Below are 25,749 nucleotides of genomic sequence, written 5' to 3'. Positions count from 1 at the left end.
GGAGTAACCATCTAAGCAAAGTTGTTACTGAAAATATATTGCCTTAGGTTTGTACATTGCCTTGGAGGTTTACAGAGCAAGACTTGTGGATGCTTAATTTTTAGTCCATGAGTGGACACATGAACTTCATTGAGACTGAAGCAAGTGAAGTCAAACAAGTGTTTGAACATTTTCTGGACTAGATCCAAAACTGTTTTGCTTTTATAAATGAGGACAATGATCAGGATTTTGACTTTCTGCCCTCTGTTATCATCCCTAGTTAGATGCTAAGGACATAAATAATTAGACTTGATGGATAAATCATATTAAAGACGTATGATGTAAAATAAATTCGCAGTGATTCTCATGTGATTATATTACTTTGGTTTGCCACTGACTGTCATTTGACCATGCTCAGAACTTTTGTAAGCTGTATAATTTTCATAGATGCTTCTTAAAACAGAATAAAAGTGTAAGGGTGACATCATGTCAAGGGAGTTTGATCTTAGATTTTTACTAGGTCAAGTTGTCATTTGGAAATGTCTTAATGTGAGTAGTTGTTATGGTTTAACCCCAGCTGGCAACTAAGTACCACACAGCTGCTCACTCACTCCCCTCCCTGCTCTGATGGGATGGGTGAGAAAAATCAGAAAGAAGTAAAAACCCATGGGTTGAGATAAGAACAGTTGAATAATTTAAACAAAGTAAAATATACTACTACTACTGCTATTACTACTACTGCTACTACTAATTGTAATGAAAAGGAGAGAGAGAGGGAGGAATAAACCCCAAGAAACACACATGGTGCTGAATGGAATTACTCACCACCACTGAATGACGTCCAGCCAGCCTCACAGCAGCAATTGGCCCCCTCTGACCAACTCCTCCCAGTTTATACATTGGATATGATGTTCTGTGGTATGGACTATCCCTTTCACCAGTTTGGGTCAGCTGTTGTGGCCATGCTCCCTCACGACTTCTTGTGGACCTGCTTGCTGGCAGAGCCCGAGACACTGAAAAGTCCTTGGATTAGGGTAAGAACTGCTTAGCAACTACTAAATCACCAGTGTGTTATCAATATTATTCTCACATTTAATCCAAAACACAGCAATATACCAGCTACTAAGAAGAAAATTAACTGTATCCCAGCCAATACCAAGACAGTGGTCATTGACAGCATTACAGAGCTCACTTGGAAGAGCAGAGGATTCAGACAGGGAATATAGAGAGATGTCCTCAAACTAATTTGAATAAAAAGGACTTACAGGCTCTCTAGTTACCAGTATTTTTTTGAAAAATACTGTGAAAACAGTTAGGAGAGTGTGGCAATGGAGTATCCTTGTAGTTGAACAAACCGCATTTGTCAGAATATCATATCACATAAATGCAGTGTTTTCCTTGCTCTTTATGTGCTCTGCTTGTTTGCTTATATACACAAAGATTTAGTGTGATTACACTACACACCAGGTGTGAGGGAAACAAATGGAAGGAGAGTGAACTGCACATATAATGTGAACAGTGTTTTCTGACATGTCTCTGGATCTTTCCATTTGCAGGATGAAAGCTCTATAGAAAGTGATGAGTTTGATATGAGTGACTCAACTAGGATGTCAGCTGTGAACTCTGACCTCAGCTCAAATCTGGAGGAGAGAATGCAAAGTCCTCAGAACCTCCAGGGCCAGCAAGATGGTAAGGCTCTCATTTCATACGGAAAATGCAGCATTGCCTTGTCTTTTTTCCCACTCTGTGCTTTTATTTAGTACCTGCTGTGTCCTTTTCTTCATAGTGTGTTTCATTAGGTAATTTGAAATATATGTTCCCTATATCTCAGCATGAAGAGGATGAAGTTGGGGTTTTTTTGCAGGCTAATTTATTTGTTGCTTAGGCAACAGGTGAGTGCTTCAACCATTATATATTTAGTACTATTATTTTCTGTTTATATATATATATATATGTAGTGTGACCATACACGGGCATAAAAGGAATTGAAACTCAAACCTTTCTGAGGCAATCCAAACAGCTGAGAAAGTTGTTTTTACTGGTTGAAAAGAAGGGAGAGTAGCGTGACAGAAAATAATATTTGAGAGATAGGAACTGGGCTGTGATATTCAGAAGAAAGGATGAAAATGACAAATTCCAATAATGAAACAGAGGTAAGAGAAAAAAGAGCGAGCACCATTGTAAATTTGAATGTTAATTATTCCTTGGTTACAACACAAAACTAGTTTCTTGGTCAGAGATCAAAGTTTTACTTTGCATAGGAGTTGCATAGCTATGTAGTCTTTGATTTCAGCCTTTGTTATAGAACAAGTCAGATTAGCCTGGTTTTTAATGAACTTTTTCGTTAGTTATGGAGTTTACAAGTAACCTGTCTACCATAGACTGTGGCAGTCTGTAGTCATGGGCTCATGAGTGGAACGTGAATCCATAACACTCGAAGCGCAGCCCTATTCTACTGGTGTTAGAAACAACATGTTGACATCCTGTACTTGTTACTTGGTAATCTCCTGATCATGTGTGCCAATTTAGAAGTACTTCTTATATTTCTCTGGAACACTGAATGTATGGGATCTGACAGTTAACCTGGGTTCTTTGCTCTTTATGCATCATGGTGAATTGCTAGCTGGTGAAATATTTAGGAGAGAATGAGTGTGGTGCATAGTGGCTGATAGGATCTGGTCATCGGTAGGACCTTTTGTTGGGTTGCTCTCTGGACAAATAAAGGAGTAGGATGTCTATGACAATTTGATAGGCCAGATTCTAACCACAGCTGCCTTTTGTCTGTGTGTCCTCAAGCTACCACAAAATTTGTGCAACTTTTAGCCTAATTTCTGTCAATGTATGTTCACTAAAGGAGCAGTTCTGATGCACGTGATGTATGGAAAGGGAGTTCACTTTCCTATTGAAGTTTGACTTTTCACAGGACTAATATAATAATATTGCTAAGTTAGAGGTTTCAGGGATACTTAGAAAGGTGACATTTTTATGTATCTGGCTTTCAGTGGAATACTGTGCTGCAGAGATTCTATACTCAATGTTTCACATACATAGTGTTTCCTAATAGTAATCGTGTGCATGTGTATGTCTGAAATAAAAACTGTAGTTCAGTACAGTAACCTGTGAAGAAATGCCTGTCATACATGTCTTAATACCTGCTGCAACCAGATTCAAGTGCCACATCTAATCATGTTAGAACATAAGTATGAATGATAAAATGGCACAAACCTGTCACTCGCTATTTGAAATGTGTGGGAAATAAATGCACTGTGGTCTTTGAATTGCAGGTAGTGTGATCTTACAAAATGACCTTAAATCTCTCAGCTTTCCTTCTCTTCCTCCCAGACAGTACTTGCATACCTTCCTAAAGCAATCCTATTTTTTGCTGCATCTTCTGGCTAAAGCATCTGCTGATAGAGAGATTTGAAATAGCAGTTCCCTTCTGGCTTCATGGTTTTCCTTTGCTAGCTGTTAGGTAGCAAAACTAAGTGTAGCTAGTTAGAGCAACACTGTTGTTTCGCATGTGGGAGAAAAGGCTGAAGGAGGAACAGAAAGACATTAGAGAAGGGAGGAGGGGAGAAGAATGATAGGAGAGGGCAGGAAAAAAGAAGATTGGAAGAAAAAGATGAGTATGAGGAATGGAGGGATGGAAGTGGAAACAGGAAGGTGGGAAGATAAAAAGGAACTTGAACTTAGCCATACAATTCCTTTTGCTGTCACAGGCTGCACTGTAAAATCTTACACATTTAATACCTAATTATAGCACACATCAGCAAAAATCATCACCAAAGCAGGAATCTGTGTGTCTAAAGTGATTCTTGCTCCCTTCCCTCAAGCATTCTGTATGTCCATAAAAGTTTATGTCAGCCATCACATTCAGTCTACAGGTAAAGACACTTGGCATTTGGCTCATCTGAAATGTGTTTGCTGCATTCTGGCAGGTGAAAACTTACTGTTGTGTAAGGTTGTCTGTGCATACACAGTTGGACATGGTGTCTGTGGCAGAATGGGACAGCACAGGTCTGCTGCTGCCCCAAGCATGCCCTCCTTGGGAAAATGATTTGCTAATGGGAATCATCAGGAAAGCTGCTGCCTGGGGCAGATTAGTCGCGGGTCCAGTGTACCTAAAGGTGATGTGTTTTTTTTGCTTTACTTACCTGGCTTTTAACGTGAGATAGAATGAGAATATTTTGGGATGCCCATTGTTTTTTTCCCTGGGATTTCAACTGTTCTTGGTACTAGAATATGAACAGAGTCTGTGTACCCTAGGGGAACATAATAGTGAGCTGGGCCACACCACTGAGGGACAAATGGAGGCTCCTCTTCTGATTCAGTTTACCAGAGCATCAGAATGCTGACACTGTCTACGTAAAAGGAATAAGATGCTTTCGTACCCTTGTCCCTTGAGGGTATGCCTGCATCCTTTTCAGACAGGCATTTGTCTTTGGGACTCCATTAGTGAGGTCATTTGACCTGAGGTTTCTGAAAGTCTTCCAGTCTAATACTGTGCCTGCTTTCTCATGGTTAGGTTGCTTAAACTTAAATAGAATAAAGGGAAGTACGAGAGCAACTTACAGTATCAGCTGAAAGCAATAGACATCTTCACCCAGAAATGCCATGGTAGGTAAGAAGAATGCTGAGGAGGAAGGCACAGAGGCGGAAGATGCATATTTGCTCACAGTAGGTGGGTGCTGGTACTGCACAAAAGTCCTGGGCTCTGCAAATGGACTGAGGGGTCATAATATTCCTTGTATGAATATTAGGTTGAAAGGGAACAGGGAATTGAGGAAGAATGAAAAGTAGGGAGAGTTGATGCGTTGAATCCTTTGTACTGAAGTTGCCACAATACTGCTAAGGACAGTTTCCACTTTAAATTAGCCTTTGTACACTTTTAAATAACAGGGCCTTGAGTCACATCTGCTGAAGAATGGCTGAAAATAGCATCCTGATCACCTGAAGGGCTGCTGTAAGGATGGGGAAGGATTTGGAAAAGGGCTGCTGCTCTTCCCTGGGGAGTTAGAAAAGGAAAGCATCTCTAATTTATAATCAGTCCATTACCCAGCTAGTAATGGGCTACAGCTCTCTGCTTAGCAGTGCCTCAGAGGTGTTTTCTGTAGCAGGCAGCTGGATAACAGAGCTGCAAATTGCAAACTTGCACCCTCTTTCCCTGCTTGCCCCTATTTTCTTGCTTTCCCAGACATGCCACAGTTCAGTGTCCTAAGCTGTCCTAATCTCAGACCAAAGACAGCAGGCAAGGTTTGCAAACTGAGTTGGAAATAAAGTGGAAATAAAGGAGCTTGGGTTTTTTGTTTGTTTGTTTTGTTTGTTTGTTTGTTTTTTGTTGTTTTTGGTTTTTTTTTTAAGTTAGTGGTTCAATCTGTAAAAAAATGATTTTTTTTTAGTGAAAACTGGCCTCTAGATAGATCTGTCAGAAGAGCAGCAAGAGCTTCTGCCCTGCGACTCTTGCTGCCCTTGTGTGTTAGCTGGAACCCTTTGCAGAACAGCTGTGTGTGTTTGCTTCCACGCAGTAGTGGTTCATTAGTTGCCAAGACATGAGAGATGTGTAGAGGGGTACTCTGATTAGAGGAAATTAAGAACTTGCACAACTCTAGAGGTGAGAAGAGCTAAGTAGAAATTTTACATTGCTTTTTTTGTTTTGTTTTGTTTTGTTTTGTTTTCACTATGTGACCTATCGAGTAAAAATCAGGGATGAGACTAATTGACTAGAACTAAGTGAAAGAAGCAGGATTAATTTCTTTTCAGTATTTCTCATTATACTAAGGTACACCAAAACATATCAGTGCTTTGTCTGGATTTAGGTGGAGGAACTATGTTCTCTTCAATCTAGCTTTTAGAGAAATATAGTTACATATTTATACAGAACTCTGTTTCACAGGCACTGTATGAAGACTGTGCTTATAGCAGCTAGCTGTGACAAAATATGTCAGGATTCAACCTTTAGCAGGGGTTATGCTATCCCTTTAGGTGTGGAGATTACTAATAAGCTTTTCCTGGTTGTGTTTTTTTTCAATTTATAGGAGATTGAGCACTAATAATGTCATGAAATGGAGGATTATGCCTTCGAGTAGTTTGTGGTCACTTGGATCATGTCAGTTCTCTTTCCCCAGCATGTTCAAATTGCCAGCTTTTATACAATATAGCTGTAGGAAACCTGGCTGTTTCCATTAACTATTCGTTTCACGCATTTGGTGTTTGTGACAGATACAAGTACTGGAGTCAGTCATCTTAACACCTGTTTTCTGCATTGAAGCTATAATCTTTACACAACAGCTTCATCTGAAACAAGTAACATTAGCTGATTAAGTTGTCAAAACTGAGTGTCTGTGCAAGGGTGCAGACTTGTTGTTGGTTTACCTCTCTGGACTAAGTCCAGCCAAGTATTTAATCCATCTTCCCATTCTGAACTGGTTGTACTGTCATACTTGGTTCTGCTTTTGTCTTTATTCCACTGTAATCTGAACTACCTTTCTTAAAACACTGACTTTTCTTTTTCTCAAAGCAATTTAAGTGCAAGATATTTGAGTTCAAATACAAACTGCAGGTCAAAGTGAAGACAGATTGGTGAAGGAGCATAGTGGAGTAAATTGCCTCTGTTGTTGCCTACGTATTGGCCCTGCTCTTGATCTTGAGTAAAGTGAGTGGTACAAAAGGTAACAAGAGAGCAGAGGATTCCTAGCACTAAATCCATGGCAACCTTTTTGTTGGTAATTAATACTTTTCAGTGGAAATGTTATTTTACATTAATTTAAAAATGCAATTTACATCATTAGATATTGTGCTTTTAATTTCTGTTCAAGCACTGAAAGGTTTTAGGAATATGCTTGTTTTATATGAGGTCAAAGTCCACTTGACTTCAGTAAAGCCCCACTAAAGTTTAGCTGAACTGTTTGCAGAGTTTAGGTGTCTTTTACTTAAAACCTTTACTTCTTTAGTCTTCAAAACAAAGCACCTGACATTTCTGTGGTATATGAGATAGAGTGAAATTACCACACAAAGTCATATAGCCTTATTAAAATATTAAATATTAAAATAATAAAATATTAACATTAAAATAAAAAACAGCCTGTCAGTTTTCCTACATGCAACTGCATATACTTTTAGAAAGCCTTTTCATTTGGGGGATTTGACTGGCTTTATTTGCAATCTCTAGATCCATACCAACAAAGTTTTCATGCTAGTAGAGTTGCTTATTATGCTTATATATTATAGAAGTCATTGGACATACAAATTTAATATCATTTTACTCCAAACAAAAAGGTAATTTTTGCTTAGTAGTGAGGGTTTGAGTGTTTGGGCTGATTAAGGATGTTAGCTTATAAAGAGGATAGAAAACCAATAATTACCTTTTTAAAAAAATTTTGGTAGAATGGCAGATCATTCAAAATTACAATTGAGGACCAAGAGACACGACTGAATTTTGTGCTATATTCCAACCCTCCAGTCTTGCTCAACCCACTGAAATGTACAACATTTTGGGCAATAATCTCACTTCATATGACTAAGAGTGAAACAATAAATATTAGTTTTCTGAAAGAGATCTAAGACACCTGCCTATCTCATGGCAGTGGAAAAGGAGTACAGATTCAATGATCTTCGATGTTTTTGCCAACCTTAATGATTCTATGCTTCTATACAGTAACATCCAGGCAATACTAGGATTACAGCATCTTATGCATAGTCTTTTGTGATCTCACTCTAATTTCCCTGAAGAGAAAAGCCCACCTGTATGACCAGGTTTTATCTTTCTCCTATTCTGGGAAATAGAACATAGGCAGTAGAAGCTAAATGTGGGCAACAACTGCATCCCAAAGACCAGGGCTGAGACAAGCTGGCAAGAGAGAATGAGGAAGGTCTCTTCTTCATCTGCTTGGCAATCTGCTCTGAGGATAAGCAAAGGTCTCCTGCCTCTGCAGCTGTCGATCTGTCACCTTTTGCAAGCACAAGCTTTGTTACTGAATAAAGCACAAGACAGCACAGTCACACATATATTTCTGAGTAAGCCTACATGTTATCTTACAGATGTCAAAATCACAGAGGTTTCTTTAGACAGGGAGTTAGTTGCTCTTTCTGAGAAAATTGGTATTGTCTTCACCTGAGCAGAGTCAAAGAGTACCTGAGAACCTGGCACCTAGTGCTATTTTACTTCAGTGGAGCTACACCTGGGGTGGTGATTTAGCTCATCAGATTTGGTTTGATATGTTATTATTTGCAAAAACCAATTCATTCTAGTGAAAGGTGTCCCTGCCCATGGCAGGGTGGTTGGAACTATATGATCTTGAAGGTCCCTTCTACCCAAACCATTTTATGATTCTATAATTTAAGAAAGGAGGAAAATGGTGAAACAAAACAAGAAAGCCAGAGACTTGTGGAAATCTAGTTTCAGTCGTGCTTTAATGGCTTCTTTAGAAATGATACCTTTTCAGTGCAAAAGGCGCTATGAGTGACACTGTAATGACACTTGAACAGTGCTACAATGTCATTCACAATGAATTGTATTGAGCCTGGGCAAGAGCTTGAAATGTCCCTGAAGCTGCATTAGAAACTTTCAGCCCTTAACATCGTTAAGGAGAGCTGGGTAGAATTTTCAGCAAATCAAGTATTTTAATGGACTGGCTGCTGACGAGGCAGCTGCTATTTGCTTTGTCATCAGAATACTGAGCTGATATATGAAGCACTTCTATTGTACGAGAGATGAAAATCTCCCTTTGACTCTCTACGCAACTCAAAATTGTTAAGAATTAATCCTCAGTGTTTCTCAATGGAGAGCACTCCTTCCTTCCTTCCTACTGGACCTACTTAATCATACAAGTGTCCCAAACCAGGATTTGGGCATGAGCACCCATCTCACTGAAGCATAGCAAATTAATTACTTTCACAGCTGACTCTTTTAATATGTAGAGTTACTGCATCTTCATTTGCTAATTGCAAGCATCTTGTGAGTTGGATGTGTTGAATGTCTCCTCATTGCTCCATGTTACTTCTGTGTGTCTTCTTCCATCTTATAGTAACTTGTGTTCTTTTTTTGACATGTCTCTGTTTGTTTCTTATCTATACTGTAATTTGCTTTGGAGACTAAAATGTTATTAAACATGAATTATGCATTGAGCAGAGTCTCTCTTAGAGTCTGAGTGGTTTGTTACAACCAGAGAACAATCTTGTTTCCTGCACCATCCTCCCAGCTGCACAACTGTCACTGTCTATTATGCTTGCCTTGAACAATTGAGTGTGGCTTGTAATGACAATAATTGCCTCAAAATTGTTTGTCATGTTTGCCTTGTTAGCAACAAACTACTAACTGTTGGTTACAATCAAGTTCTCAGCTATTACTCAGTAATTACATCAGGGAATCCTTGCAGCCAATAATAGCTGAGAAATTAGAATTATCTTTTCACGAGTAAGGCTAAAATGCTTGCACACCATTCCCTCTGTTCACAGCCACTCATTTTTACATCAGCAGTCTAGTGGTAAGTGAAGCCTATGCCTGTGCAAAAAGCTGGCTGCAGACCTGTTTTCTTTTGCGTCTGTGAATTGTGCTGGTGTTCCTCTAACAATAGGTATCTCACTTTGGCAATAATGCTAACCAAACAAGCTGTTGCTTCTTTATGCAGGTTCTGAAGGGAGCCAGTTTGCTTTTGATTTTCGTGAGCAAGTCCTTGTAACTAAACTTAGCAAGATTTCTGAAAGCATTGGTTAGTTTTGATTGATGTGTTCTTTTCCCTTATCTTAGCATATCTCAGGCTTTTCCCTCCCATTTCTATGTAACATCAAAATAAAGGAGGGACATTCTGCTGCAGGGATATAGTTTTGCTTTCCAGTGCAGGCACTTTTTCCAGTTTATCCTTTCATATGTACCGATTTACCTTAGCAGGGGCTATGTGCACAGATTGTTTGATTTAATTTGTCTGCTTCCTTACAGTATAGCAGAATAGGTGGAGGTTTTTTTCATAACTACTGTTAAAATGCTTGCTAGGCATTGACTCTCCTTTTTCTTTTTTTCCTATTGTGTTTGTTATAGAATAATATAATATAGCATTGTTATTTCAGTAAAAGGAATGTAAAAAAATGTGCTTAAGGAAAATTAAATTTAGGCATTGATTATTCACTGTGTTATATTTTAATTAAGGAAGCTATTAATTTTTTTTTTTCCGAAGAGGAAATTCCCTGGAGACACTGGACTGTCTTGTGAAAGATATTTTTAATGGAAATTTCTTTGAAGCATTTCTTGTTTGATAAAATATTTGCAATTCTGAATGTCTAAAATTAGTAGTACTTTTAAAGCCAAATGCAAATAGTTTGATTACCAGAAGAGAGTAGTACTTTTTCAGCAGTACAATGATTTTTAATGTTAAAAGACATAGAAAGTGGTGTTATATATCTATTTCCTGAGATTTTTGAAGTAGTGTTTTCAAATGATTGGTTTAATGTTGCTAAATAGTAACCATATTTGTTATTTGGAGGCAGAGGAATGTGCCATCTCTGGCACTTCTTAATAACGAGAAGGAAGAAATGATACACTAATCCTGAAAATTTCAAGATAGGCTGAACTCCAGTGGTGTCCTCCAAGTATTCGTGAACACTGATAGCCTGGTTATTGTGAGAAAGATAGAAGTGCTGGTTTGCAGGTTAACTGGAGACAGATAGATACAAGAACAATTAAATTTAGCATCGACACAGATTAGAATACAGCTTGACCCGTACTACAAGTTTATTTCGCACTTGGTGACCAGTTAACAGCCTGCTGAGAGACGTGTAAGGCTCAGGCAGTTTCTCCACTGCCAGGTGGATGCTGACCGCTTCTGATTGCTGAAGGAGCACCCTTCCAGACTGAGAGACCGACAGACTTCAGTAGCTACTCAGACCCACTCTAGGAAAAGATGTGGAGGAGCCCACTATTTAATTGGCTTTGCTGGCTGTACTATGTGCAATGCTGAGAAACCAATTCAGAACCTCAATTGCAAGGGTTGGCATTACCAGTAGAATAAATTCAGGTAACAGCTTTCATAAAGGAAGAATTCTAATTTATGTAATATACAATTTTCAGACTTAGGTGCCTGGAAATCAAGGGAAATTGATGCCTTAAGTCAACTCCGAGAAGCTTTTCTCCATTTGCATCAGATAACAACTCATTAGGGCCCTAGTCTTGCAGCTGGAATGTGGCTTTCCAGGAGAAAGATTGCTCTGATAGAAAGTCTCTACTGCAGAAATTTCTGCCTATGGGAATAGTTGAATCTTTGTGTGTAAAGTCCTTCCTCAGTGCTTCAGTTTACTTTCAGAGTTTACACAACCTTCTTTTCTTGTGACATGAATCAAGGAGTCAGTTTGATGCATTTGCAAGAGAACTAGTGACTACTTCTACTGAAATTCTCTCTGTCCTGATATCCCATGTGCTTTATTGTGTAGAGTAGTTCCCTAAGCAGGAGGCAGAGTCATCCTTGTTGATAACTGTCCAGGGTCCCTGCTGTTAAACTTTTGTAAAATTAGTTTAATTCCTTCTGACTGGAATGTGGAGTTCAAACCTCTATGCTTAGATTTTTGTACTCTGAAATTTGAATTTCACATAAGCATAGATATTAGCAAGTAGATTTAAATAAGATCATAAACCAGAAAAAAAGCAAGTGGTTCACTAGCAGCTTTTAAATAAGGCAACAGTAATAGATACTTTGGGGCAATAATTGCTTAGAAAATTTGATTCTGTGCTTTGAGAAACTGTGATAAAACCATTATATTAACAGGCTACTCTAATCTTAAGTGTGATAATAAGTATTACTGGTTTGATGGGAAAAGAAATTAGGAGATACAGACAGGGAATGCTTATATTTTTCCTCTGCAAAAACAAAATAGAGAGATGACATTTCAGTTACACAAAGTTACTGTTCCAGGAAGAACCAAAACATGAAATGTACTAAAATTTTAACGACTTAATTGGCAAAGACATGCAGTGTGTTTGCTATGTCACACTATTTAAGTGTTTCTTGGATGGTTATTCTGAAGGGAGCTGATGCTGCAACCTGTCAAAGAGAGAATGAAGAGACAGAACTACAAGATGTGGAACTCCTAATGTGAATTACTTGGAAGAGAGGAAATAGGTCCTCTTCAAAAGGAGGTGGTACAAATAGTGAGAGCAGCAGGGTGGTCTGGAGAGCTGGAAAGTAAATGGAAGCTACCAGTGCTTTCAAACTGGTTTTTAAAAGAGCTCCTTGCATGTGTATAAAGAATCTATAAATATTCTTTGTATAGTTTACAGGTCTGCATGCCTCTTCTAGGACTATTTAAAAGCAATTGGTACCTTTTAGAAGATATCCCTCTGAGGTAACTGTACAAGCATTGCGTTTGTATAAAAATTTTGAAAGAGCTTTGACTTTTGGTGACTTGGTTTTTAGAAATTTTATACAGCATGATTATGTCCAAAATACACGAATGCAAAGAAAACCTCACTGAAATCAATCATAAGAATTTCTGTGGAGTCCAGTGGAGACAAGCTTTCATCCTTCATGTTTTCATAATAGGTTCTGTGTAGTTGAGTGAATCCTAAAGTAGTTAATGTGGGTGCTGAAATTGCTACGGACTCTGATTAAACCATCAGGGCAATTTATGCAGAGATGATAAGCTTTAATTCAGTGAGCTAGCCAAGCTCTGTCTGTTGCTGTTTCTTCATCTCCTCTTTCTGCTACGTTTCCGCAATTATGTGTGCTCTCTAGGAACTGTTCATTTTACATTCCTGGAGCAGGCTTATACTGACTGGTTGTTTCTGTACATCTGTGGTCATAGACTTGCAGTTGCACATATTATTGTATCTTCTGTAAATATGCCCTATTTTAATTAAAGGCATAGATGCTGTAAAGCCTGTTAGCAAGGACAAATATTTTTCTCTTCTCTGAATCAGTTACTCAGTTGTGTACTTCCCTTCGCTCCTTAAGGAGAGAAAAAAAGGGGCTTAAAATGATTGCTTGCTCAAAGAGATGAGGAAATGGTGATGACAGCATTAAAAGGCATGTGACACAAGTAGATTTCGAAAAGTGAAATGACAGTCTGGCCAAGCTTTTCACCGTAATTTCAGAAAGTGTGTTCCATGGTGATTCTTGTACCTAATTATCTCTGATGGTGTTGTAAAGCATTGATTTCAATGGACGCTTACTTAAATGCAGCTTTTCAAAGGAAAGGGTAAATGTGGTAAAACTACTACTTTTCTGAGAAATAATTCTTTACCACCTTGTAAACTGCGTACACTCCCAGCCTTCTAGCCTTTTGCAGGCAACTCCCACACTGCCATGGCCAAGCAGAACAGATTCTTTTAAGAAGAACTTATACTGCATGGGTAATTTACTTGCGTGGGTAGTGGTGGCCTATTTGTCCTTTCTGTTTCTTGAACACCCTTCCAGTGTAATGCCTGGTTTTGAGTTGTCCAGTTCGTAGAATCATAGAATATGCTGGTTTGGAAGGGACCCATCAGGATCATGGAGTCCAACTCCTGGCCTTGCACAGGACACCTCAGGAAACACACCATGTACCTGAGAGCATTGTGCAAATACTTTTAAAACTCTGAAGATCTCGATGCTGTAACAACTTCTCTGGGTTCCAGTGCTCAACCACTCTCCGGCTGAAAACCCCTTTCCTGATATCTAACCTAAACCTCCCCTGACTCAGCTTCATGCTTTTTCCTGGAGTCCTGGGCAACAGGGATGTCCCAAATCAGGCATGTGGCCCACCAAATGAGCTTGCTTTAATAGAACAGTAGCCCTTTGCTTTTTAGCTAAAGTAGGTTGTAGGACCCTGGGTTACCTGTGACCTTGCCGATGCTTGGGCATAAGCAGACTGGTCAGAAAGACTCCAAGCCTTACTGATCATCAAGTCCACATGTATGAGGGAGAGAGCAGATGATAAAGAGTTTCTTTAGAGATATTCCTGTCTTGTAGGTCAGGAAGAAATCTAGTCACCCATGTTGTCTGACTAACTCTTCTCTTGGGAATACTGCAATTGGCTACACTTCAAACCTGAATGAAAAAATGAGGAGAAAACCATTCTTCTGACTCCTCCATTGTTCCTGCTCAGAGTGAAAACTGTCCCCCTTCAGCACCCTTCAAGGCAGGAAAATTTTATTTATTCTGCTTTTCTATAAGAGTATGTGGTGGATGATGAGTATGTGGTGGATACCTTTCTGTTTGTTTCTCCCTGTCTGTACACACAGATGTGAAGGGAAATCAGTTCTGAGGAAAAATTCAGAGTATAGGATTATGAAGGCTGCTTAGGGAGTAACTGAGATTGAACTTACTGAGGTTATTTTTTCAGCAGCATTTATTAAAAATAAGGTTAGCATTGAGTTGTATGTTGGCCCTGTTTTATATTTTGTTACACAATATGGAACAAGCACAAATCTAATTCAAGTTTACAGAGATGTATCTGTTCCTATGAATACATTTTTCTATTTGTAGGTTTTATAAACATATTTATAAATCTATTTTTCTCTTATCATATATATATGTATCTTTATATAGAAGTCTATTTCTACATAAAGTGAACTGATCACTCGAGAGGTAGACCTTTATGGCATGGGAATCTGTTATTAGGCAGATGATACATTTTACTTTACTCTAATTAGAGATGATATCAGAGAGCTCAGAAATACCTGAATTTCTAAAGAGGCAATTTTGTGAAGGCTAAATTCAACCAGAGCAGTATACACTTTGAATCTCTGAGGCAAAACAGAAGAGTTTATAGAATCATAAAATCATTGAATACCACGTTGGAAGGGGACCTCAAGGACCATCTGGTCCAACCTTTCCTGGCAAAAGTGTAGTCTAGACAACATGGCTCAGCACCCTGTTCAACTGGTCTTAGTTATTTCAATAGCTGATTGTCATAGCTGTAAAAATTTTTTCTCTTGTATCTAGTAAGAATCTCCTCAGAAGTAACTTGTACCCATTTTCTCTCATCTTTTCCATGTGACTCTTCAGAAAAAAGAGAGTCTTCATCTTCTTTGTAGCCACCCTTTAAATACTGGAACATGGCAACAAAGTCTCCCCTAAGCCTCCTTTTCTCAAAGCTGAACAAATTCAGTTCCTCTAACCCTTCCTCACCCAGCAGGTTTCCCAGTCATTTGATCATCTTTGTGGCTCTTCTCTGTACCTTCCTCAGCCTGTCCACTTCTTTTTTCTATAGTGAGGACCAAAAGTCCACACAGTATTCCACGTGTGGCCTGACAGGCACTGAGTAGAGAATATCTCTGCTGGTGATGCTCTTGTTGATGCAACCCAGCATCTTGTTGTTTTTCTGTGCTGTAGCAGCACACTGCTCACTCATATTGAACTTGTTGTCCACCAGGACCCCCAGGTTCTACAGAGCTGATCTCCAGCTGGTTATATCCCAGACTGTGCTGTACTCCTGGATTATATTTTCCCAGGTGCAAGATGTTACACTTGTCCCTGTTCAACTTCATAGGGTTCTTGTTAGCCCACTATTCCAACCTATCCAGGACTTCCTGCATCATGGCTCTCCCTTCTGGAGTGTCCACTTCCATACTGAGTTTGGTGTCAGCAAACTTTGACTATGTTGTTGATGAAGATATCCAAGATATCCAAGATATCCAAGGGTCCCAGTATGGACCCTTGAGCGATTCCACTTGTTACCACTTGTTGCTCAATGCCCACTGTGACACTGAGCCATTGACTGTACCTCTGTGGACACAGCCAATCATTGTATTTAAGAATGAAACCACTTAAAGAAGAACCTTCAGGAGATTGTTTCCTAAAATGGAAGAAAAGAACTTTCTGAACAATACACCCTTTGAGTAACTTGGTTTGGTGGAAGGTGTCCCTGCCCGTGCAGGGGGTTGAAAATAGATTGACCTTTGAGATCCCTTCCAACCCAAACCACCCTTTATTTCTGTGATTGCCCCAATCAAGGTGAGAACTAATACAGTGCAGCTTATAAGCCTTCTGACAAAAAAGAAAGGAGATTTCTGGATCATTGTAGGTGGAAGATTTTTTTGCTGCCATGCCTGTTTGGGCAGCCGATAAGATAGCATCTTGAAAGGCCCTAAAATTGAAGAGTGGGTTGTATAATTTAAAGCTGGATGTTCTTATTACTGGGAGATGATCAGGAGGTGCTTCCTTCCTCCTACCACCTTTCATTTGTCTACCTCTTTTGTTAAAAGCCTTTTTTTCCTGTATCACTTAAACATCAAGACAGCTTGAGAAAGAAATGAATTGTGGAGTAAAAAGCTTTCTGCATTGGTGTCAGATGATAAGGAACAGTTTTTTTCACAAGTTCATGTAGTTATTGAGGAAGAATGCTGAGGGATTTTTTTTCTCTAATGTGTGGGTTTTGGCAATAGAGAAACAGTTTTCATCATAATCCTTGGTTCTCAGTCTAAGGAAGTCTGAAATACTTCTCATCAAGACTTCATTTTGATAATTTGCCAGCTGAAACTATGTCATGGGAGAGGAGAGTGGTAGTAAAGGAAGGGGTGCTGGTGTTTGAAAGGCATGTACATTCATGACAATGGACTGGTGTAGAGCAAATGGAAAGGTAAGTTTTCTTCAAGCTGGTTTTGGCTTGGATTCTGAGTATGAGATGAGAAAATCAGTTATAGCAGCAAGGAAAAACACTTTTCTGAAGAGTTGTCTGACAGACAGGAAGAAAGTCAGTAATGATGGGCTTGGCAGAAGCATAAGTGGTAGTTAGACCTCTGACTCCTGCAGAGAAGTACCAGGAGAGAGAGCACTCTTCTGCCACTCTTTGAAACCACTGCTCTTGGTGAAGGTTTGCTAGTTCTCTTCTAGTCGCTCCCCAGAGAGGCTGTTTAGAAGGGTATAACTTTCCAGTGTGTGAAAGGAAAACATCAGCGCAGGTAAGTTTGGATGTCTTTGGTGATCACATTCTCAGTGGGCCTACACTGGTTTATAGCAAATGAGGTTCTGACCTTTTTGAAAAAGAACTATTATTTTCTGTCTGCAGTATTGCTTTCTGTGATAGTTGATAGTTGTCAGTGCATCCCTGTAAGCATGAAAAATGTGATCTTAACTTTATTAATTATTAGGCACAATTTATCAGTCCAAAGTGCAGTAGTAATAAAGCAAACCTGCTGATGTCCACCTGCTATCTATTTTCACCTTCAAGCAGTAAAGAAACCACACAGATGTTGGTGGTAAACACCTGTGTGATTTCAGTACAACAAGATCTGTTTTAGAATACCAGAAAGTCAGTAACACGACATAAATGACGTGCCTTATTATGTTGTCTGCATTCCGAAAGAGACGCTGTCACCTCTTCCACCCACCCTCTGCATGTGGAGTATCTTTTCAAAGCAATCTGAGAGTGTCTGCCTGTGCACTTTTTACTGAAGGTCTAATTCAGTAGTTTTATTGTTCGAAGTAGTAGTACTAAAGGAAGCATTTTTAATTGGGAGCATTTGGAGGAGTAATACCATCTTTGTTAAATGTACTCATCCATACAACAAGAGTGACAGCCTTTTCCAGTGACTCAGAGCATTATTAATCCAGAAGGTTTAGAGAGATTAGCAGAGGTAGTACAGCTCAGAAAGGTTACTCTCCCATCTCCCTAGTTAAATCAGAAGGCTAGTGGAGCTGGGGAAATGAGACAAGGACAGAAGATGGGTCTTCTGTCAGAAGAAGGGACTTGGACAAAAGAAGAATGTCTGTTGCCTTTTGTCACAGCAATATATATATTATTTAGAAGCTGGAGATATCAGCAGTTGTCAGCAATATGACTGAAGGCCAGAACATACCTTGCAGACTGTGAAATAAAGAAAACAAAATAGTCAAAACAATGTGGTTTAATAAATTGAGTTTCCAATTTTGTGATGCTGGAATTTATGGATAACTATGGTAAGTAATATGTCCAGAAACATTGGTGAATGAGTAAAGAAAAAAGAGGATGTTAATTTCATATTCCTTTAATGAGAGTGAACAGAGATGATGGCGGATTTTTGGCAACTACAAACTCTAATGGGAAGGAGCTGTAGAATTAGTGGGAAAAAAAAAAACAATCCACCTTAAATCTGAAATACATTTTACTGAAATGTGACCAGTTTTTGAAAGGAAAGGATGTTTTCGGCCCTAAGCACTGAAAACTGTATTTGTATTTTTCCTTGGATGTTCACACTGATTCAGCACTGACTATATACATATTTTTTTCTTTCAATAAATCCACTCCTTTGATATTAAAGAGGAACAGCTTTTACACTAAGCCAGAAATCTGGAGGATATTTTAAGATCCACCTACACCTTGTGAGATAGTCTTTACTACTCTAAATTAGATTCTCTAAACATGCCAAATATAAGAATGAGTAGAACATATGGACTGGCCAAAGGTAGCTGAAGTAGGAGCCTTTTTTTTCTGCCTGATACAGCTCAGCTCAGTCTGAAGTGTGACAGGCACTTTTGGTGACACATTTGTGCAGGATGGCTAGACTAGAAGCTTTCTCTCTGGTAAGAGCTCATTGACTGCATGACATAGTTACATAAAAAGCTGTAGGGAAGCTGTGAAATGCTAATGTTTTCAAGGTAGGGCTGAGGCCTTGCTTTTGGGTTTCTCCTTATATAAATCCGGTGCAAGCAAGTATTGGCAAATCCATAAAAAGCCCGTGAGTTCCTTTGTTCTTTGCTTTAAACACGGCCATCAACAAACCCTTTAAAGCACTTGTTTAAAAAAAAAATACATGTATGTGATATTTAAGCTTGAACCCAGGGTCATGGTCTTTATTAGCTGGTGTTGGGGCCTCATGGATTGCACATCTGTATCTTTAGCCTAAATTAGTTTGAGTCGAAAAGTACCGATGAACCCTGCAACATGCGAAGGATTTTGGTAGCAGACCAAGTAGTGGATAGTTTCACCGGTTACTCTGACTCCAGATCTTCATTCTGCTGCAGGGTCTGCCTTGGGCTGGAGTCCCCTCAGGATCAGCTGAGAGCAGAAAATGCCTCAAACACACAACTTTTCATTATTAGTTCTCAGATGGGAGCTGCTTACACTCTGACCCTTCTTGTTCCAGTTCAGGACTAATTCAAACACATATGGAAGGGGGCTCAAACTTAATCCCTTTGCATTGAATTTGCCACTTCATGTTGACTTCATACTGAGGTGGAGTCACTTGTGTACTTAGTTGCACAGTTAAATGAAGCTATTCCCTATTGTGCAAGTTCTCACTGCTCTGTTTCCAAAGAGACTGTAACCAGGAACGTACAGGAAGAGCTGAAGCTTGTCCAGGAAGGCTGTCTCTCCCCAGCTTCTGAGAAAGCTGTGAAGAAGCAGGGTAAGGAAGAGGAATTTTAGCTGATTGAATGAACGTTTGTCTTGGCAGGATGTGTCAAGAATCCTCTGGGCAGTAAGCACCTCTCATTTATGCACAATATACTTCCTAGGTTTGGAGGAGAAAGGAACATAATGTTTTAATAGAGATTAAATAATAATAATCAGTACACTTCCATGGTATCCTGAGAAGTGTACTGGGAATCACAGAATCACAGGATACTTAAAGATCATTTAGTCCAACCCCCCTGCCAAGGCAGAGTCATCTAGAGAAGGTCACAAAGGAACATGTCCAAGTGGGTTTTGAATTTCTCCAGAAGGGGAGACTCCATAACCTTCCTGGGCAGCCTGTTCCAGTGCTGTGAAAAAATTCTTCCTCATGTTGAGGTGGAATTCCTTGTGGTTTAGTTTATGGCCGTTACTGTCCTTGTCCTGTCTCTGGGCGCCACTGAAAGGAGTCTGGCACCATCCTTTTGGCACTCGCCTTTGAGATATTTGAGATATTTGTGCCTATTGATGAGATCTCTTCTCAGTCTTCTCTACTCTAGACTAAACAGGAGCAGCTACCGTAGTCTCTCCTAACTTACTTTTCAGTTTCCAATTTGTACCTGTGTGCTCAGCAATGCAAAGAATCATCGTAAATAAATTAACAAAATCACCCATGCTCTTTTAGTATTAAAAATCCAAAACGTGTCATATTTCATTGCTCTACCAACCTTGCAAAGGCAGGTTATCTCTGCTGGCATACAGCACAGAAAGTTTCTGCAGAGTAATATTGCTTCCAGTGTTATCCAGGTTGCTCATCTAAACTTGTCATTAACAAGTTTGGCAACAAACTTAGGAAAAGAGTTGATTTGATAATGAACAGCCGTCTATCTGAATAGACAGCTATTGGACATAGACTGCCAAGAGATCATCTGCTGAACTTTTTAAAAGTATGAATGCTTAGCTGCAAAATGTTCTAAACTTGTTCTTTTTGAATTGCTCAGCCTGTGATAATCAATCAAGAATATCTTCAATGAGTGTGCGCTGGAAGATATTCCTCAAGGGGAGAGATTTTTGCACATTTTACATCACTGCATTTCCTTGTGTGTGCTCATATCTCTTTGGAATCATTTTCACAGAGTCTCTTTCATTCAAATGATCTGCCTTTAATAATGTAGACCTTCAATTCTTTTTTTAAACTCCTGCACCATTGGTTACAAATAGATGATATTTTCTGTATACTGTTTAATTTCTAAACCTACACAGGTGGTGCAGTTACATTTTTGTGGCCATTTTAAGTTGTGAAAGTCACCTTGGCACAAAGGTCCATCAAAAGGCAGTAGATTTCATGCATAGTAGATTTCATGATTGTTTTTAAATAAGAATTGACTTTTCTGATTGTACATATGATTTATCTTTTTTTGCCACCATCATATGAAGGAGGTCACACAAAAATCTGTTGAAGAATTTTGACTTTGAGCAGAGTTCTTTTAATTTAGTAGTTCTGTGAAGATGCAGAAGTATGTGAGGAAGATAGCTACTCTGAATCTAAAGTATGTCTGAAAGAAATAGTGTGCACAAACTAACCAAAGTGCAGCCTCTTAAATGGGCAAGAGGGAGGTCTTCATGAAATGAGAATTTGATTTTCATACTGCTTTCTTACTAATACTGTATGAGTCTAAGTGTATCTCCTTAGGAGATAAACCCCTTTGATTCCCTTTGAATTCCCTTAGAGAAAAAGATAGTTAATACTGTCTGTAGAAGCCATTAAGTGTTTGTTAGTCCTAAATATCACAAAAGCCTTTTAACTAGTCACATGGGCAAGGATAAGATGGCTAATATTCAGATACATTTGTATAGATTTTCCTCTTTGCCTTTCTGTATTTTGTGGAATGTCTGATCCTTTCATATTGAGAAGTGTGTGAAAGATAAAAATGGTAAATGTATACCCAGACTCCTTAACTGCATTTCAGATCATGTGGGAAAGGTAATGTCATGACAAAAACGTTAAGTAAGCAAATTAAATGAGCAAATGCTTCAACTTTAGGGTTGAATGTCCCTTATTTAGGCATCAAATCCCTGTCTTGGAGATTGCATCAAGCTAATGTAGGCTGATTTTTCAAAGGTCATCAAGGCTTATCCTTTGCTGGTTCCTTTACTAAATCACTACAGGAGATCCTATCTATTTTATACTTGCTGATAGGCACTGAAATGTGACAGTTTAGCCAAAAAGAATGAAAAATCATTAAAATGGATTTATCAAATACTGAGAGTGGCTGACTCTATGTATGACTATCTTAGAGTCATGGCTAGCTATACCATGTGACAATGTTCTCCTGTCACACAGCTCCCAGTCCAGACTGGGGACTGTCCCAAGCCCTCTGCAGACTGTTTCTGACTTTCAGGTCTGAGGTCTTTCCCTGCAGGCAGCAGGGTGAGGAGAGATGGTGGATGGGCAGGGTGAGAGCACCTGCCCTTGCTGGGAAAAGAAGTGCTTTCCTGTCCCTTTTATGACTTGACCTGTAAATAGCTCCCTCAGAGTGTTTGGCAAATATTTATGGGTTAATCTCAGAAGATTTTAAAACATCCACTGCTGATTCAGATTTGGGTTTTGATGACTAAATTTGCAAAGCTGTGTAATTTTATTAAAACCAATGAGAACCAGGCCTCTATATATTTGTTGGATAATAGTTGTGAAATAGGGCTTTTATTGTGGGTTAATAACTAATAACATTTTCCTGCAGTTTTGCTTCTGTGGATTTTTTCCTGTTTTGTTTTCTGAAAAGTATATTTGTTTTTTGAAAAAGTAATGTAATCATCAATTACTATAATAGCCACTAGAGGTCTACTGATATCAAAATTCTGCCAACATCAATTATTCTGCAAGTATTAAAAAAGTTTCATCCAAAAGAAAATGCTTCTTATTAAATATTGTTTACTTTGTGAAGTGTATAACTTTAATTATCCTAATTTTTAACCTCTTAGTGTTGGTTTTAATTAAGTCATATTTAACTGAAGTAGGGAAGAGTTGCAATGTAAAATTATGAACTGAAAAGTGACTTAAAAGATTGCCAACTAAAGTCACCAAGTAAGTATATTATAATGTAATTCACTGGATAAAATATATTTCTTGGTGTTTAACCTTGAAGCAAACAAATTTTTGATTAAATTGTTCTACAATTAATGGCTTCTTATGGCATTATTGAATTCCATATGCCTTTGAGGATTGTTTTTATTTCTCAAAAAATAAACCAATCTTCAAACTCTCTTTTAAATGACCTTATGATGCCTTGTAAATTTCTAACAAGTGGGAATTAGATTACTGTATTTCCTGTAGGCCTGGTTATTAATCACAAGAACAGGAATGTATTCACTGGGACAAAAGGGACGACATTACATTAATGACTTTTTCCCAGTGACTTCTCTGTCAGGTGACAAATTCTGCTTCTTGGTCAAAACAAACAAAACAAAACAACCAAACAAAATGGGTAAATCACAGTTTCCTGTGATTCACAGATTCCTTACCTAGAGTTTGTAGGGATTCAAGCTGGACATGAAAAGATACAGATACCTGGCTGATGGGAAGAGTTAAACATGACTTTATCTGTTCCTACTCAGCAAAATGCCTTGTTTTTGTGGCCTAACTAGTCAAGGAACAGTAGCCTGTAAGTCTCATAAAAAGTGTCAGACTCATTTCATCTGACAGTGCTTTCTACTTGGTGCTATTTTTGATTTTCTTTTTGAAAGAAGGTGATGTCACAAGCAGTATCGCTGAATGCAGCTGCTGTGCTAAGGATAAAAACAAGGCCTAGTTCATCACACTTGCAAAGCTTTCCTGATGTGTACTTAACTGAATTAGGTGCTTTGTTGAACCGGGATAAATTACTGGCAATATTGATTGCATATTGTGTACTGTATTGGGTCTTGTAGTGAAATATTGTCTGTGTTCTAACTGTATTGTGACTGTTGTACTCACCCAGGTCTTAGCCTAGCACTAGCTCTTACCTTGTGCATAGTTTTCTTCGCTCTCTGAAGGATGAGGGCTGTGACAGTGCGGTGAGTTGTGTGTGAAATCAGTAGCTAATGGGTGGCAGCTAAAGAAAAGGAAAATCTATAAAGACTGCCTTATTTTCAGACTATTTATTATAATGGGCAAAAAGCTGATGGCCACATCTGTCAACCTTAATATTTACGAAGGTATCCAGACCTGCCTCGTGCTAGTCAGAGTGCTTGGTATGAGTACACCTCTTTCATAAGAAAGGAAATTGTTAGTGTGATAGCAGAACAAGTAAATCATCAACTAAGCATTGTGGTAAAGCTGTGTGTAAATGGCCACTGGGTATGTAAGTCGTGCCCAAGATAGTTCTCACTTATTGCCCTTTATGGAAATATTTCATTTTTCCCCTTCAGTTTAAAGGGGAAATGCCACATAAAGAGAGCAATGCTTTCCTTAAAAAAGACTAGTGAAATCCGTTATTTTAAGAATAACTTTGCTTTCTTCATTAACAGTTGGAGAATCACTCAGGTCCTTTGTGCAAAGGAGCAAATTCAGTCAGGGTGGTGTGTTGGGAATTATCTCTATGCGTGAGCCTGGAACCATCATCCCAACAAGGATTCTCCTGGGAGAACAGGGGGTGGAGCTACTCTGCCCTTTCTGGGGCTACCTGAAAGCAGTGAGGTGGGGGTCTATCTCTTCTCCAAGGTAACAAGTGACAGGACAAGAGGAAATGGCCTTAAGTTGCACCAAGGGAGTTACAGATTGGTTGTAAGGAACAGTTTCTTCAGTGAAAATGTTTTAAAGCATCAGAACAGGCTGCCCAGGGAAATGGTTGAGTCACCACCCCTGGAGGTATTTAAAATATGTGTGGGTGTGGCACTTAAGGACGTGGTTTAACGGGGTACTTGGCAGAGCTGGGTTAATGGTTAGAATTGATGATCTGAAAGGTCTGTTCCAATCTAAACGATTCTATGAATCTATATCTGCAAGCCTGAGAAAGCGTTGGGTTTCTTGCGGTGAACAGTGTTCTTCTCATTTAATCGTAATGCTGGCAGAGATCCCAGCCTGAGACAGTAGTGAGCATAGTGAGTGCTAATAAACTGATATTTGACTTCTACTCCCCTCCATGCAGAGAAAAGAAGGCATAGAATGGAAATTTGCCACATTCTATGCAAGGGAAAAGGGAAAATAAATGCCTTTTCCTAGTCCAAATAGTCCTTTTCCCCTCAAACCTACTACTTGCAGAAACAAAAAAGAAGGTGTAAAGGTGTTCACATACTGCTGACATAGGTACAGGAAATAAAGCTCTGAAGGGGTGAATCACCACTTCTGGGGAAAGGATAACTTGGAGTTCAAACATCTGGAGAAAATGCCATGCTGGCTACGTCCCTTCTGCCATATAATTCCATTTAAACACTATATTTTAGAACTAAAAAGAAAAATGTTTCCATTAGTTTTGCTACATTGAAACTCTGTAAGTAATGCCCGATTAGCCTCTCATAGCTTACATCTGCTTTTACTTAAATATGAAAAACATAATAGCCCATGCTCATGATATAGCTTATATCTTTTCTGTCCCTCACACTAATAATTTTCAAGCGTTCATTCCTCTCAAGTATGGGACATTCAAGAGAAAAGCCAGACAGTCACACTATATTTGCCTGTTGTCCAGCACTTTAGGAACAATTCAGGGTTGTACAGAAGTTACAGGCATCACAAAGTCTGTTTGTGGACCCAGAACAATTTCAGCGGACTATTGAGAGAGAGATGATTGCAGTAATAATATTAACACTAATAACTAGCAACAGTAACAACAACAGCAATTTTCTGTGGCTTTTTTTCAACCAAGCTTCTCAACACTGGATGAAAACAGATAATTCTTCATTCAAGAGCTGAGATATGAGGTGGTGAATGGATGCTAATGAACAGCATAGATAAATGGCTTCACATTTTTGAACCTCATACCATCGGCCTTGTTTAATTGATCCAACCTGTCCAGATCCTTCCTTCTTTCCTAAATCCATGCTGGCTTGGCCTGATCCCCTGGTTGTTCTGTATGTGCTGCATGATGGTACCGAAGACAATCTGCTCCATGATTTTCTCTGTTTCTGAGGTCAGACAGGCCTGTACTACCCCATATCCTCTTTCTGGCCCTTCTTGTGGATGGGTGTCATATTGGCTCATCCCCAGTCACCTGGAACCTCCCCAGTTAACCATGAGTAATGATGATGGAAAGCATCTTGCTGAGCACTTCCACCAGCTCCCTCAGTACCCTTGCATGAATTCTATCTGGTCCCATAGATTGGTGTGTGTCTAAGTGCAGCATTTCCCCTTGGATTATGGGGGCTTCACTCTGCTACCATTCCTGCCTTCCAGCTTGGGCTTTTCCTGAGGACAACTGGTCTTACTAGTAAAGATTGAGGAAAAGAAGATATTAATACCTCAGTCTTTTCCTCTTCCTTTGACGTTATGTTTCCCCCTGCATCCAGTAAAGGATGGAAATT

General features: G+C 39.1%; 1 protein-coding gene across 5 annotated transcripts in view; it reads left to right on the top strand.

Moving 5' to 3' along the window:
* The window catches only part of NOL4 (nucleolar protein 4), a 191,146-nt gene that overhangs the window by 48,712 nt on the left and 116,685 nt on the right, over positions 1-25,749 (top strand). For all 5 annotated transcript variants that reach the window (XM_027883155.1, XM_027883154.1, XM_027883156.1 and 2 more), the window contains one exon: positions 1,536-1,668. In XM_027883155.1, coding sequence (XP_027738956.1) covers positions 1,536-1,668 — 133 coding nt within the window. The remainder of the gene's footprint in view (positions 1-1,535; positions 1,669-25,749) is intronic.

This window comes from Empidonax traillii, unplaced genomic scaffold (assembly GCF_003031625.1).
Source record: "Empidonax traillii isolate 1590-97213 ecotype Southwest subspecies unplaced genomic scaffold, ASM303162v1 scaffold119:size1479319, whole genome shotgun sequence".
NCBI classification, from domain to species: domain Eukaryota; kingdom Metazoa; phylum Chordata; class Aves; order Passeriformes; family Tyrannidae; genus Empidonax; species Empidonax traillii.
This window is presented reverse-complemented; position numbering and strand designations above follow the sequence as displayed.